The sequence below is a fragment of the Aquila chrysaetos genome, chromosome 26 (assembly GCF_900496995.4).
Source record: "Aquila chrysaetos chrysaetos chromosome 26, bAquChr1.4, whole genome shotgun sequence".
Classification (NCBI taxonomy): Eukaryota; Metazoa; Chordata; class Aves; order Accipitriformes; family Accipitridae; genus Aquila; species Aquila chrysaetos.
The window spans coordinates 14,599,670-14,615,291 of record NC_044029.1 but is presented as its reverse complement, the minus strand read 5'-3'; the positions used below and the strand labels follow the sequence as shown (position 1 = coordinate 14,615,291).

General features: G+C 38.4%; 1 protein-coding gene across 4 annotated transcripts in view; it reads right to left on the bottom strand.

The window, feature by feature from the left end:
* Window positions 1-15,622, bottom strand: part of PTPRR (protein tyrosine phosphatase receptor type R) — a 154,757-nt gene that overhangs the window by 98,707 nt on the left and 40,428 nt on the right. Inside the window, exon 2 of one of the 4 annotated variants that reach the window (XM_030003012.2) lies at window positions 4,850-4,952. The exons of the other annotated variants lie outside the window; for them this stretch is intronic. Within the exon in view, the coding sequence (XP_029858872.1) occupies window positions 4,850-4,852 (3 nt within the window). The 5' untranslated portion in view covers window positions 4,853-4,952. The remainder of the gene's footprint in view (window positions 1-4,849; window positions 4,953-15,622) is intronic. 4 annotated transcript variants of the gene reach the window in all.

Here is a 15,622-nt window from a genome sequence, read left to right as displayed (position 1 = left end):
GTATTTTCTTTTCTCTGTGCTTTCTTTTAGGAGTATTTCTCAACAATAAAAGCATTTTGTCGATGAATTAATTCTTGTCATAAACAGTTGCAAAATTCTGACATTTATTTCAAAAGAGAAATTTTGTCATGTGTAAGAGGTTCTAAACAGCTTGAAGAAAGCCACTTAAAACTTTCTCCTTAGAAAGTGCTGATAATTAAATAAATTATGTAAGCGTGAGTTTGCAGTTACTGAACTCAATAGCAGTGCCCCCACTAGCTTCTGTAATACAGGTTTCAACCCTAGATTTTGCTTCATTCATTAGGAGCATAGCAGGAGAGCATATGGAAGCTGCAGGAAGGCTAACTCCTTAGGTATTGATATTAAAAACTCCTTTTTTTTTCCCCTTAGAACTTGCTAGAGATCAAAGCACTCTGCAGAAGCTGTCAGATTGGGATAAGCTTCTGAGCCTAAATATGATTTGAAGTTTACCCAGTTTCCTGCCTTCTCACCTGCCCAGTGTTTCTGATGGAGGGCCATAAAGGTGCCATGCAAGAACACAGTTTCAGAGAGATTTTCTGCTTGATCATTTCTGACCACAGTCCTTTCCTTCTGTAGTTCATGGAATATGAGATCGAACCTAGACCCAGGATGCCTAAGACAATTGTTTAAGCTGGTGCTCGTTCTAATTCCATCATTACACTAGGATTAATTCTACTTCGTTTCAGCAGAATTACTATCATTGCAAGGCAGGACACTAACAGATTTTTATTTTTTTTTGCCTTCTGTAAAGGACACATTTAGGCATGCAGATCTTTTAGACAAAGGATGAAGAGTTGCATAGGATGTGGTTTGAAGACAAGAACTCTCTACATAATGGCATATGATAAAAGCTATCCCCTTTTTTTGGTAGCTACAGCTTACTCTTCCTCGCCCCCTCACCAGCTGTGTTATTCTTCTGTATGTGAAACGCATCCAAATCATTTCACATATATTAAAAAAAAAAACAAATCAAGTTAAGAATAGAGCAATTCAAACATATGACAACATGACAACCAGAAAAACAGTCACTTTAGTCATTCAACTGATCAAGTCAAACACCACGTTGTTAGAATTTGATTAGCAGCCATTGCAGAGATTGAGAAATGGCACAATGGAGTGGAAAATCTCAGCTAGGAGATGACAACAGAGCTGTAGCTTGTGATGCTGCCTATCTTTCCCCACCATGTCCTTCACAGCCTCTAATGGCATAAAAAAAATACATCTTTCAAAAGTACATTTCTGTGTATTTAGAATAATTTGAAAATTACCCATACACCGACTCTGAATGCACAAAGTCCTTAGAAACGGATACAAAGTTTTCATGTACAATTTAATTATCCACATTTTCACATAACTGCAAACTATGTCAGAGAGCGAAAGATGACAACCCTATGTCTGCAATGACATGGTGTCTTTGCAGTATCAGGGCCTGATAAAAGTTTTGTCAGCCATAGTGCTGCATAAATAAACTTTAAATGACATAAAATAAAATATAAAACCATTAAATTACTTCATTCACTAGGGCTGAGGCCTACAGCGTACTTCGCCTGTCGTGATACATGGGGACGTTGCAAGAGGAATTTATCAGGGTAACATTGCTTTGATTACTGTGGGAAATCACTCTTGTACTTTAAGCTCATAGAAAATTATTCATGACTGTATCAACATCATTACAAAAATAGCACAAAAAGAGCTGGCTAAAATGTATATTATCTTGTTCCATTTAAATCAAAGTAATGACAAAAATCTATTTGTTTTGATTGTGTACGATAACAGCTCTCCACTGTTAGCATGTATCTTTGTTATGGACTTACCACTTAACTCCTACTGCTCAGCTGTCTCTCGGTATAAGGTATAGAGAACATATACTAACAAATTAATCTCCATAACAAATGTGTTTTTTCCATCTGTCAATACTTTGGTGGGAGAAAATCAAGGTTTCAGAGAGACAAGCTTCAGAAACTGATGTCAGAAAACAATAACTCGCCTCCAATCTGAGGCAATAATTAAGCAATATTTGTTACTGAAAAGCCCTCATCCAAACAATCAATGCTAAATATCAATTTAAGTTCTAAAAATGTAACCACCTTCCTAACCTGGACGAGCACCAGCTGAACAGTATGCTTGTTTCCACCGAAAAACTCGGGCAATAACAGATGCATCGTGGCTCTGGAAAAAAAAGGTTCAAAATATGGCATTTGACACTGAAGGGCTCTGGCAAATGGGGTCCAGAGAACTCGCGGGCTGGGCTGGGGTGGTATAGCTGTGATGTTACTACTCCACACAGCCTACTTACTCTGCCCCTGCTCTGCGGAGAGACCACTGATCGCCTGCCTGGGCTGGTGGAACAGGAGTTACAGCCAAGTCACACATGGTGCAAAGATGGACTTCGGGTTCATGAAGAAAAACCACGGAGGAAGACGGGTTTGCAGTAGGATGCTGGACAATGAATTCAGTAGCTGAAACACAGGAACTTGTCCTATTCACTGCTCTGCATCAGGAGCGTTAAATCCAGGCAGCCATGATAACACTAATTTCAGCATTTAAATCTGGCAAAGCCTGAAAGAAACAGTGATCGATATCTCCTGGACAAAATTCACCGTTCAAAAATCTTTATCGTTAGTGAAATAAATCAAACATAGGCAAATAACCAAAGTGTGTTCAAATAGCACATCAGGAGAGCGTATTCCAAGACCTGACTACACCTGATGGATTTGGATGCCCCTAAGCACGTCCGCAGTGGGGTCTGCAGCTTGTTGCAAACCCCCTATACAATAGGGAGGCAGCTGGCAGATCTAGAAGCATATTATGCTTCCTGACCATTCCTGAGACTGACACACAAATCCAGTGCAAAACTACTATATGGAAAAACATTGTAAATCGCACAGAGTGATGAACCACATTAATCCAAATACAATCAATGTGTTACAATATTTCTCCCACCCAAAGCAGGCTTTAAAAGATTCATGTCATTTACTGGCGTGTCATCACTTTTTTGAGTAGCTTTCTATATGTAATGAATATCTGAACTACTAGCAAACTTTTTAAAAGATCCAGATATGATGTTCATGGATGCCACTATTTTATTTTAACAATTAATACCTTGAGCAGTAGACTGAATAATAAAATATGAATTGGACAGGGAGAGGAATTGAGACATTCTTTTTTTAGCAGTTGTACAGACCTTCCACCGTTTAAATTAATATGACTGATGCAGGATGAGGAAAAGAAAGGCAAAGGAAATTATTAAAAGAGTGAGAGGTAAAGATTTGTTTAATGATATAAAAATGAAACATGGAACTCCTGAGATGCCTTGTTTTTGTAAAACTGCAAGGCGTGGGAGGAAAGTGATGTGTGGCAAAAAGTTTATGCCTTACTGTACCTCCTGACAAGACAGGAGCCTGTGATTCACAGAGATAGCGGTGAGTACCTTTCATCTAAAAGGATGTCTAAGTACATTACAAACTGATTTACAAACTATACACAGTATTAATTATACACAATGCTGCCATTTATCACAGAAATTCAGCTATCGGTGGGAGAAACAGAACAAGTAATGAAGGCAGGAAATAAAGAGTACGTGCTCTATCACCCCTGTCCCCACAGGCCCTTGCGGTATGTTTTCCAGCGAACCTTCCTCTTTTTCTAATGGTCATGGTGAATAATGACCTGCAATAAAGGCAGCCAGTTTAAGTTCTGCAAGACGGAGCTCAGCAGGCCCGAGAGCTGCCCTCTTTTCTGACACGTTACATGTAATCAATGACAAAATGTTTGCCACATCCCCCCACTTTGCTTGTCTGCCACCGAATAATGGATGCCTGCTGTTACTGATACCATGAAAGCAGTTATCCTTCCTGCTCAGGTGGAAGAGGTGTGCGTTTTGGAGCTCAATATTTCTGTTCCAGCCCTTGCTGACTGTAGGGTTGCAGAAATACTCAATGCTTTCATCTATCTGACAAACTTCATACGTGAAGCAAAACTACAAATTTTGACTTCCCACTGAAATGAGGAACCAAAAAAAGCATTTCCTAGTAACTAACATTTTCCATTTGGGCACTTACAGAAAAAATAAAGACAATGAAAAGTTAGATTTGGTCAATGTTTCCACCTATGCTGAAAGAGTAAAGCAGTCAGAAGTCTCCCATGGGAAATGCAAGACGTAAGGTCCACTGCTCCGCCAAGCTTGTGGCTGGGGGAGCTTAATTGTCATCTCCGGGCTTCCAGGAGAAAGTGACACCCACAGGGCCAGTTAGCACCCTTGGCGAAGGAAATCCTGATTTCTCTTTCAGAAACTCCTCCATTTTATATAAAGTACATTCAGTCAGTAAGCAGTAGAGAAAGATAGTCTAGCTTGGCGGTTAGGGCACCAACAGTGCTTGAATGCTACAGCTCCTGTTCTACTGATCAGCTTACATTGGGTAAAAAATTGTCAAGGGAAGACAATGAAATCATCTAATGCAGAAAAGCAGATAGTCCAGAAACTAAGTTCAAAATTCCCTGAAGGTGAGGAAGGGTCTCCATACCCTGGGAAGTATTCTAGAGACTCAGCTGCTGCACAGAGGGCATTTTCTGTGTTCTTTTTGCCCTTCCCACTAGTTCGCTTTTTCAGTCAAAGCTACTTACTGAATTAGACCTGAATGTGAACTCTCTTTGGGATGACTTTTTCGTGACAAATTTATTGCTTACCAAAAATATTTGAGTCAGCTTTACTGATTCTGGTTCATTTGAAGTGGGTTAAAAACAAATCTGTCTAAAAGAAAATTAATTTCCGGACATTGATATTAGCCTTAGCAATGCCTATATAGCTAAGAATTCGTCCTCTCATTACCATTTTGTCCTGTGAAGTGTGAATTGGTCAGAAGAAACTGGGAATGCACAGACTTTTGTTTCTCCACTGATCACTTCCTCAGCCAGAGAAGCCTTTCTGAAACCTGCTGGTAGAAGAATGCGTTTCCTTAAATAAACCAGAATACCAGGCACTAATTTAACTACTCTATTCTAGAACGCAAATCAACTTTATATTAATAGGACTGAACTTTCACAAAAAAGGAAAGATCTGCATTTTAAAACTAACTTTTGCGATGAACCTCCTACTTCAGTTCAAGATAGTGCCGCTAACTTGTATACGCCCTGCAGATGAAAGCAGAGGATGAAAGTAAAATGTCTCTGAATAAAACCTGGAGCTGGAATATATTGAGTTCTGCACTGTTACTTGACTTTCACAGTTAATTATTTCCATTAGTACCTCAGCAAGAAATGTTCCTTTATATTTGTGTGCTACTTTTATCTACTATCTTTAATTGCCTGGCTCACTTTAATTATTAGCCTGTGAAATTCTGGGGATGTCAAAGAAGAGTCTCTTAAAACAGTGACTGTGCTAAAAAAACAAAAAAAGATTTCCTTAGCTGGCTGTGCATTAAAACTACTTCCTGCAATTATTCTATCACTTTTGACTTTGTTTTTAAAAATATGCTTTCTTGATTTACAAGGTCAAGAATAATCCTCCTCAAACATGAATGAACTTCAAATCACGCAGAGTTGTGTTCCTGAGCTTTGCAAACAGTCTCTACTATTTCTTTGGGAAGCATGAACTGCTACAGCTGTCTTTCTAGGACACTGGCTGAAAATGTCACTGTTGATATCATTAAGCACTGCTAAAATTTTTACTTTCTTGCTAATCTACTTAAGCCAACAAGCCCGCGTTCCTGCATGCATTTTAGATGCCAAAACCCATTCTGCTCCCTAGCTGACCCATAACCTCCTGGAAAAGTCTATACAACAGTCTTGAATTTCTCCATATAAAAATGAGAATGACTGATACAGAAAGAAATGTCAAATGAGAACAACAGAGATGGCACTATGATGATAATTTCATCCTTATTCAAGAAAAATGAACCTTAAAAAATACAGGGGAACAGCTACAGAGTTGTCTGCTTGCTATTGTAATGAAGCAATGCAGAATCTGGCCTTGCCACTGGCTTGCCATGCAGTATCATCTGCCACTTTGGCTATATTGAGTTTGAAAGATGAAATAAAAAAAAAAAAAAAGACATTTTCCTCCAAGATTTGTTTAACCTGCTCATATCATTTGGCCAGATCTTTGGGTGGTGAAAGTGGACATGGAGCCATTGATCAGGGTTTGCTGATTTACACTTCTGGGGGGTTTATTGTTCTTCGGTCCTGCTAAAGCACAGACCATCTCAGTGCTCCACACTGCTTCTCTCCCTCATCTAGACTTTAAAAATTAGTTTTAGGTCAGTGAATGAAGGCACTTTTTTTTCTTTGTTCTAGACATCTTCATAATCAAATCTATTAGTGCTGATTTAATAAAAGGTGTAAAAAAGAAGATCAGGCAGAGCTCTAAAGGAACAGGTGAAAGACTTTACAAGTATGGTAAGTTCAAACATGGGTCCCTGAATAACTGATTTTCACGCTAATCTTTCTGACAACCAGACAGAAGCTATAGATCTCTTTTTTCTAACTAGACTCTGCTAAGGTCAAGTACTCAGCTTATGAGAGAAGGACAAAGGAGCTGTGGTGTTCCTCCAGCAGCAATAAAGAGAAGAGAATTAGGCAAATGAAGCAGAAAGTACAGACCTGTTAAAAATCTGGTACCAAAGCTCTCTGAATTCAGTCAGAATCTTTCCTTTTATGCTGATGGATTTGGGGTAGACTTGTAGTTAAGTAAGCAAATGCAACAGTAGGAAAACTGCTATTTCTCTGTCAAAGAAAAAGCTAAAAAGCTATTCACAAGGCATCGTTTACTTCTGCCAAAGCTCTTCACTGTGCATCTCCTCTCTGGTCTGTTCCCAATAACTTTAGACATCCCTCCTTTTTCAGATGCAAGCCCCTGTCGCAACCTGTCACTTCTGTGGGCTACTTCTTGGGGGCGGGGGGATTGTTTTTTGACAGCTGTAACGTTAGGATTTAAATCACTTTTGCATAAGCCTCCTAAAGTCTATCAGTTTATGAACTATAGAATAAGTAACAGCCTGCTGGTGGATGATATTATGCTACATGTCCTCACATAGCCTAATGGGGTGGAATGTGTGCGGTGGTTTCATATACAACATATAAATCAGATATGTAACTTTTTAGAGGGATGGTGAGAGACTATTTCTAGAGTCTTTTCTTTAATACCCTTAACAGGGATCTAATAAAAACAGTGTCCCTGAGAACAAAAGGACGCTTTTACTTGTAAGAGAGCAAGCAGAAACTCAGAGCATCTTGCTAGAATGCAGATTCGATTAAAGCCCCACAGAGGATGCTGTTATGAAAGGGACATATACCAGACGGGCTCAATTTCTTCATAAACTGAGAGGAAAAAACAGAGGAGTGATTTTTCAATTAGTTTCAGAATCAGTTTGGAAGCTCTCTAGGAGTGGAAAAGAACCTCTCAATTACACTGATGTGACACAGAAACGTACTGAAATGACAAACAGCTACAAGTAGGTGCCTGAAAATAGATGTACCTGTTAGGTCATTGGGCTAGGTTTGTTGCTAGTGTAATTTCTCTGAAGTCAGTAGTGCTATACCAGCCATATATTTCATTCATCATGTTTTACCATCTACACTTCAATTTTTGGAATAATCAGACATATTGTGCGTGGTGGGCATATGGTGTAGTTGCAAACCAGAAGATCTGCCCTGAAACTATTTTTGGTTATTTCCCTCTCTCCTGTCACAAAACTAGAAATCTGTAACAACAAATACTGTAACTGAATGGCTGTGTCTTCTGTTACAGCAACTATGCTGAAGTACCCAGGGATATTAATTCAGTACACACAATAAAAATCCTGTTTAGCATTTTTCATGACACTAGGTGGTAGCGGCAGTGCATGAAAAAATAGTTCTCTCTACAGTCCTGAATAGGAAGATGTAAGACTGGAAAATGAGCATAGGCACTCATCTAGCATTTACTTTCCACTGGCAAAAAGTAGAAGGGTGGATTTTTTTAAACCCTTTCTAACATAAAGCAGTAAATTATCCCTACTAATTAATTATTTACAAGCATCAGGAGTGAAAGCTTTCCATGAATTCTCCATATATCTTTCAAAATGTTTGCATTTAAGAAGAAGGATAATGTATCAATTCTTCCAAATGTGACATTTAAAGTATATTATTGCCAGCTGCTCACTGGCAGTAACAGTTTCCAAAATACCTGAGTGTATCATAGTACTGCTCTTCTGCTTAAGACAGGGTATTTTTAATTTTTGAGATAAAACCCTGTCCCTGTCAGGGAGAAATTTAACTACTTCCTCTCCTTACCTCTAGCTACAATGATCCCTACTCTTCCAGATTTACCTAAAATTTTAATGACAGTAGGAAACATCATCACCCTGTGTATTTCCTCTCCCCCGTCTGCTGCATAATTTTACCTTCCTGCAACCGGGAGGCAGAAGTACCTCTGTGCCAATTAGCTTTTCAGACCTTTCTAGGTAAGGGAATCAAACCTAATTGAAACGCACTGTGACAGTCGGGTTGCGGCAAGTCACGTCGGCGCTGAAGAGGATGAGGTAACTGATCAGTTACCCAGCCGGCATTGCCTGTTACTGAACGTGCGGAGAGGCACTCTAATAGTAAATGTATCTCCATGCAGCATCTCATCATAGCTCTTCAGAGCTTGGTGAAGTAACTATTCTTTGCTGGCAATGGAAATGTGTGTTAGAGCATTTATCCATATTATTTGTTTTACTAGAGAGCCCTAGGAAATAAACTATTCAGGTACGAATAATCCTGTCACTGCTAGGAAGTGATCACTGTTAAAAGTTCCTTGCCTTAAAAATGTTTTCTCACAACTCTTGACTCATGCAAATTTAGAGAGCCCTTGGAAAGGCTTAAATCCTTCCTTCATATTCTCCATAGGAATCAGATTTAGAAACTACTGCTATAATAAAAATCAAATCACTTGTTGAAGGAGAGGCAGTTTATGGCCACTCTCTCAGAGCTGGAAGATGTTGTGAAGGGTAATCGCAGCCTCTGCTTCTCATTGTCATATCTTTTTTTGCTCGCCATTATCTCAAACATGATATAATTACAGTTGAGTGCCTGATGTTTCCTGCTGCATGGGATCACCTTTCCCATTACTGACAGCAGCCTAACTGGCAACTTACTGACACCAGTTCATTTGTATTCTCTTCTGCTTTTTGAAGCTGTCAGTTCTGGGAGAGCCAGAAGGCCACAAGCAATTCAGGAAATGGGCATCCTCACTTAAAGGAAGGTTTCTTTCTGTCGAACACTCTCAGGCATAGCATGAGTTACGTGCCAAAGCAGAAAAGCTGATGACTTTTTTGCTTTTCCACTTTCCATTTTATCCTGTATCATCAGAGATGTTCCTATTACTCATTTAAACATCAGGTCTGCGAGACTAGAATAACTGATAATTTTGCCGACAAGCAGAGCTCATTTCATTTATTTTAATCTCTGCTAATACCTGCGCCCTTCTCATTACCACCCACATTCTCTGCAGGCTGGTGGGAGGATCGCCCTAGTCAGATGGGAGATATTGACCTATATCTCATCATGAATTCAGTTTCTCACTAGAGACTTGCTCTGCCATAAGAGAAAAGGGAATTCATTCACTAATGCAGGAAGCATTAGCATGTGCAGTTATATCATCTTCAGAGAATGAACTTCATTAACACAACCAATACAGAACCACAAAACCTTTAAAGAGCATCTGAGCTCCTTTTTTTTTTTTATGAAACATTACCATTGATTTACTTTCCCAGATGTACTCCTTGTTAGAGTCTGATGGCCAGCTTAAGTGTTTTATAAGAGGAACAAAAACCTCAGAACATTTTATTTCTCGGAGGACCACACTTATTTGCAGATTTTTTTCTATGATTTTTTCCTCTCTCTAATAATATCACAGCACTTGTAATAAAGAAGAATGTCTGTCCAATATCATCTCAAAAGCAAGACATTATGCAGTTAATAATTAACTATTCATGGAAGTGAAGATTCAAGGTTTATTTACTTTTTTCCTTTCTGTTTCCGTGCAGTCATGCTAAATTTAGTAACAAGTGAGAACAGCTCAGCTCACCCTGGGAGGCCAAGACAACTTTTAAAATGTATGCAGTACATGTTTTCCTGCTAAAGAAGACAAGTTCAAATAATGTTATGTGCCCACTTGGGCTTTCTTTTCTCAGCAGGTAATACAGCTCTTGCACCTTTCTACAGCTTCATAAAAAAATGAAACCATTTTGCAGAAATATTTTCCTCAGCTCACTGGAGAACTGAGTGGAAAGAAGAATAGAGAAAAACACAGAAATTGCTTAAAATGATTCTTCATGCAGACCTCCTTGACTGTCTGCTTTCACATAGCTTTAGGATATACACATACTTACATGGGAGCGCGGAAGTAATTCATCTGACAGATGCTTACCAAATTGCTACGAAAAAGTATACAGATAACACAGTGATGGGTGCAGGACAACATTTTTGAAGAGGATAATACACAACATTTGATGGAAAGGACAGGCAGTACAATCACGACATGATTTGGGAGGATACTGGAAGATTGCGCAGTGATTTGCTATGAAATATATGGCAAGAACAGAAAGGCAGTATGCGGGGGTATAACACGGTAGTGGAAGGCCTGAAGAAGATCCAAAATGAAGGATGCCTTTGAATAGAAATACAGCTTAAAATCTTTATGGTTAAGCAGCTTTTTCACAGGAGTAAATGGGGAAGACTGAAGACTGGATTTCTCTAACGTGGCCTCCTGTGGTGTCAGAGAAGGAAGCAGCAAGTGTCCTCAGAAAAGGTCCTGTGGAGAGAAGACAGGAGGGACCCAATGAATGACCTTTGGAAAAGAAGGATGTGGATGGACTGGCAACCTCCACTCATCTACTTGTCTCTGTCAGCTGTCAATGTGCCTGGTGAAGTGGAAGCTCAAGAAATTCAGTATCAATCATTAGGGAAGCAGTATAGTTGAGTCATACAGATAAATCTGATGTCAAGAAGAAATACCACTAGAGTTAGCCACTATTCCCTTTCCCCCTCCCCCATTCCCTGTCTAGGGATGAAATGAGTAGAAAAGAGAAAGGAAATGAGGCAGCATAAAAAACATAAGATGAAACATAACATGGGAAGGAAATGATAGAAAAGGACTAGAAAGAAGTGACCTTTAGTCATCAATGCATGATGCAAAACCAACTAAACCTGATCTTCAGTAAAGAAGCCAAACAATAAATCTCATGTTCCTGAAGTGATAATTTTGGTGGTTTGTTTGGGTTTTTTTTCCTTCTGTTGCCTCCTACCCAGCACTGCCACGTAGCTTCTTTCCTGCGGTAGCTGCCCCAACACCAGTTCTCACCTTCCACGTAACCTCTCATGCCAGCCTTGTATCCCAGGACGGAGACAACCCAACGAGGGTCTGACCTCCTCAAACATCAGTGAAGGGATTAATTGCTGAATAAAATCCTGAAGGTGCAAGAGATGAGCGCGCCTTGCAGGAAAGTAGCTGTACGCCATTAATACCATCAGGACATTTGCTACGGAATTCAGAGAGTAATGAAACAAGTCCTATAAAAATGAGATTTGTGAACGCACATCTTTTACAGAACAGTTTGTCCCATATCAGGGGGAAGCTACATCTTTGGCAGATTTACAGTAATGAAATTTTTCTGTGACCTTTTACTCTGTCTCTTTACATTACAAATAAATGTTAACATCCTACTAATTTGGATCAGTCTGGCCTGCCTAGCCAATATTCTCCTAATATATTTAAAGTTTCTAAGATGACACAAGGTGGGTGGCTTTCTTTGCTCTGAAGCAGTCTATTTTCCAAATAATTATTCACTCTGATTCATCATTTTGCAGCCTACCAATGAGATAAGCATATGTTGCCTGTAGCTGTTTACTTAGCTTTATTACAGGTAAGAAGGACAACAACCAGCAATAAGTGAACAAATATTTGCAAGCTATGGTTACTGCATAAGAGTTCACGATCACAGCCAGGAAGGCATATGAACTTTAAACAGATAAAGGCATGGTAACGGAGATTATATATTAATAGAACTAAATTACTGACCAAGCTGTTAATTTCATTGAGAATACGCTCAGAAAATCCTAAGCATATCTTCCATAAAGATATATGCAATATACCCCAAATATTTTTTTTAAAAATCCAAAGAAATTAATTGTTTTCCAAGAAACATTTTCATTAGAATTTTTAGCTTTCCCTAAATTTTCTGCAAAGAACAACTGATATTTCTGAGTGAGGTCACATTTAAAAGAATAGTTTGACACATCTTGGAGGATGGAAACTGCACACCAGCATTATTAGCTTTAGAGCTAGTTTAGCTACTGGCCAAAAGCTTGCTACATTTTTATCCTAGTTTTGCTGAAAAAGCAACCTAAAAACTTGGTCAAAACCCTCTGATGGAATAAGTTGTTATTATAGAAGGCTGTTTCAGGAGCATACACTGCTTTAGTAGATACTTTCTCCCCAAATCATCTAAACTCTTTAATATTATAAAGACATAATGCTTTATTCAGAAAGAAAATTTCATGTTTCCACCAGCTTTAAGGCTGAAGAACACTAATAATTTCTTTAATGACCTATTGAGAGACCTTAGTCATCAATGTATCAATACTACCTACACACAGATAAAAGGCAGTATTGAATGAGAACACACTTTTTAAAAAAGTGTTCTACAAAATTTCTTCCTTAATACCCAATAATTTGCAGTTTTTCTGCAACTTACCAACCATATCTACAAGAGCAGAGCAGCCTTTTGTCCCGCACTGCCTTCCAGAAGGCTAGAAAAATTATCTGTATACTTTTGGGGGGGTTCTGTCTGTATCAGCTCTGCTGCTGATAATGATTCTGTGGAATTAGTGCAGCAAGGATAATACAGTTCAATAGCCCTAGTTCAAAAGCCTTCGTATTTTCAGATTATTTTGTTCCGCTCCACATGATTTAATGCATGGAGGATAACATAAAGGCCTTGGGGAACTATTCTATTTCCTCAGTGTTTGTGTGATACTTACTGTAATGCTAATGGGAGTTACATGTACTCATCCAGGGAAGAATAGACCATGGTTTTTAATATGGTAAACAAAAAGCAACCTAGAAACAACTTAGTTTTTTACTTCAGTGCAAATCTGCAGTGTACATTTCAAGCATAGAAACAGTAACAGGTTTTAAAAAAATCACCACTCATTGAACATTGTGGCTGTAAAATTCTCTACCCCAAAATAATTGGGGTGTTTGAAACCTGATTTGACAGACTTGTTTTATGAAAAGTAAGTTTATTAAGCATTTTAGAGACTTGTACCATAATAACCACACGTAACCATTGACTGTGTAAAAAAATACATATATAAAATATGTATACCTATACATACATACATGTATATATGGGGAGTTACATAGGACAGGGCAATTAGGTGCTATTTTGTGCAAGGAGACTTTGTGCTACTTTGAGGAAAATGTGCTGGCAAACCACGTACATGGGAAACTGCTTTGGAGAACACTTTCAAAAGGATGACACCACTGAATGATACCATGCACGCACACACATGCGCACATATGCATGCATAAAAGAAACAGAATGTATTAAATATTGCCTGTATTGCTTTGAATGATCACCTCTTTTCCCTGGAATACTGGAAATTGTACTATAACAATTCCAGCATGCAGGTAGATCTGTTTTTCGTACATACTGACCTTTTCTAATTATTCTATTGCATCCTGAAGTGACTATCCTGTAAATCTGACCCCCCCCACACAATCACAGTTAGAATTAGAAAGAAACCGCATGCTTTGAAAGCCTTTAGTACATTTGGTATAATTTGTAAGCTACAGAAACTCTTAATGTAGAGAACACATTGTGTGAAGACTAGCTTTGATACAAATTCTTTTATCCAGTTACCAAGGCAAGGCCAGGAGTTAAACAAGATAACGTGACTTCCTCTGTTTCTGAGGGAATTATTTTCTCTGAAAGATACACGTATTTTCAATTGAATCCATTTTTAAGTTCTTACCATGCTGTTAGAAAATTTGAAACAGGATCACAAGGCCATTAACAAAAATTTCAAAAATAATAACGAGAAGGTCTGCTAATCTGAAAAACATAAGTATGGTTTTCTCTTAAATCACAAATGTCTTTCCACTGCAAACTTTCTGCTCAAAATCATTCATGTGAAGCCGCCCTGCAGAGCAATTCCCCAAGTACACGATCTGCCAGTGCACTCCTCACAGGCCCCCACTAGTCTTTGATTCTAACTGCAGAACGCTGCCCTGTTGTCTGAAAAACCTTGCGCTTGCACTGCCCTTCTCCTCCTCCGTATGGCCGCTGCAAGGGTGTAGAGTTGACAACATGGCAGATACAATTAACAGTTCTTGGGAAAGGTGGAAACCTCCAGGAGCAGTTGGGAGAGCTAGAACTTCTCTGGTTTCTCCACGACAGACTCTGCAAGATGAGCTATAATTTAAAGTGTTTTCTCTTGTAGCTTGCTTTCTTTCTTTCATTTGAGAAAGCATACAAAGTCTAATATTTGAGAGTTTGATACAGATGACAATATTTTCTTCCTAATGAAGATTTAATTTTTCTTCCTTAACTATGCATCATCCACATACAATATCGTTACGTCAAATAAGGGATAATGCACAACAGTGCAAACGAAACCTAGAAATTCTTTTTGCCCAGCTGATTTAGCTGATGGAGCTGGTGATCAATAGACTGTCGGCATTGGTGTTTGTAACCTCTCAGAACTGCAACTTGGTACCTGGCAGCTGGGGAATGCTGCTCAGATCACTGCAAACAGAACAGCTCCTCAGCTTTTCCGAATCATGACTGTAATCCACAGGAGCAAAAAAGCCGTAAGCCCCAGAAGACCCGATGAGATATTCTGCCTGAAACTTTTCCCATTGAAAAATAACCTGGTCTTATTTTTTAACAAAAACCCCAACCTTTAAATGTTTTTAATATGAAATTTATAAGTAAAAAAACCCCCAACAAACAAATCGGCAAACTTGACCTTATTCCAGTTGGAATTCCTACACTGATTTAGTTTTGGAAAACAAAAACTATGATACATCTTTTTCCCCCTCTAATTCTTCAACCCCAGTCCAAGTTTCTTGCCATCAAATGGAATAGAAGAAATTACTTCCAGCTTTGCTATTTATTTTCATTTCCTTTCCAGTTTTCCTATTTTTCTCTCTGTGCTTTGTATTTTTTGTTACTGCTTATTTAACTTATCCAAATCATTTCAAGTTTTTAAGAATTACAGAATGCAAAATGCAAAAAAGATGAATAAAAATCAACCCCGAAAAAAGCACAGGTACAATTAATTCTACTGAATTACATAACAGCAAAAGAGAAAATAAGAATAAATGGTAAAATTGGAGGGTGGGAGTGTGTTGAAAACTAAGAAAGTGAATTTTGATCTAACAAATTACATAATTTTCTATAGAATATCCACAATGTTGGACAAAAATACAACACAAAAATTTCAAAGGTTTTCCTTTAAAAAGGAAAAAAAAAAAGAGAGAAAAAAGGAAAGATATACAGGAGTTTAAAAGCATGTCCCATTACCTTTATAACTAACATCCTTTGTGAGAGAATTGTTACAATTTATATTTACTACT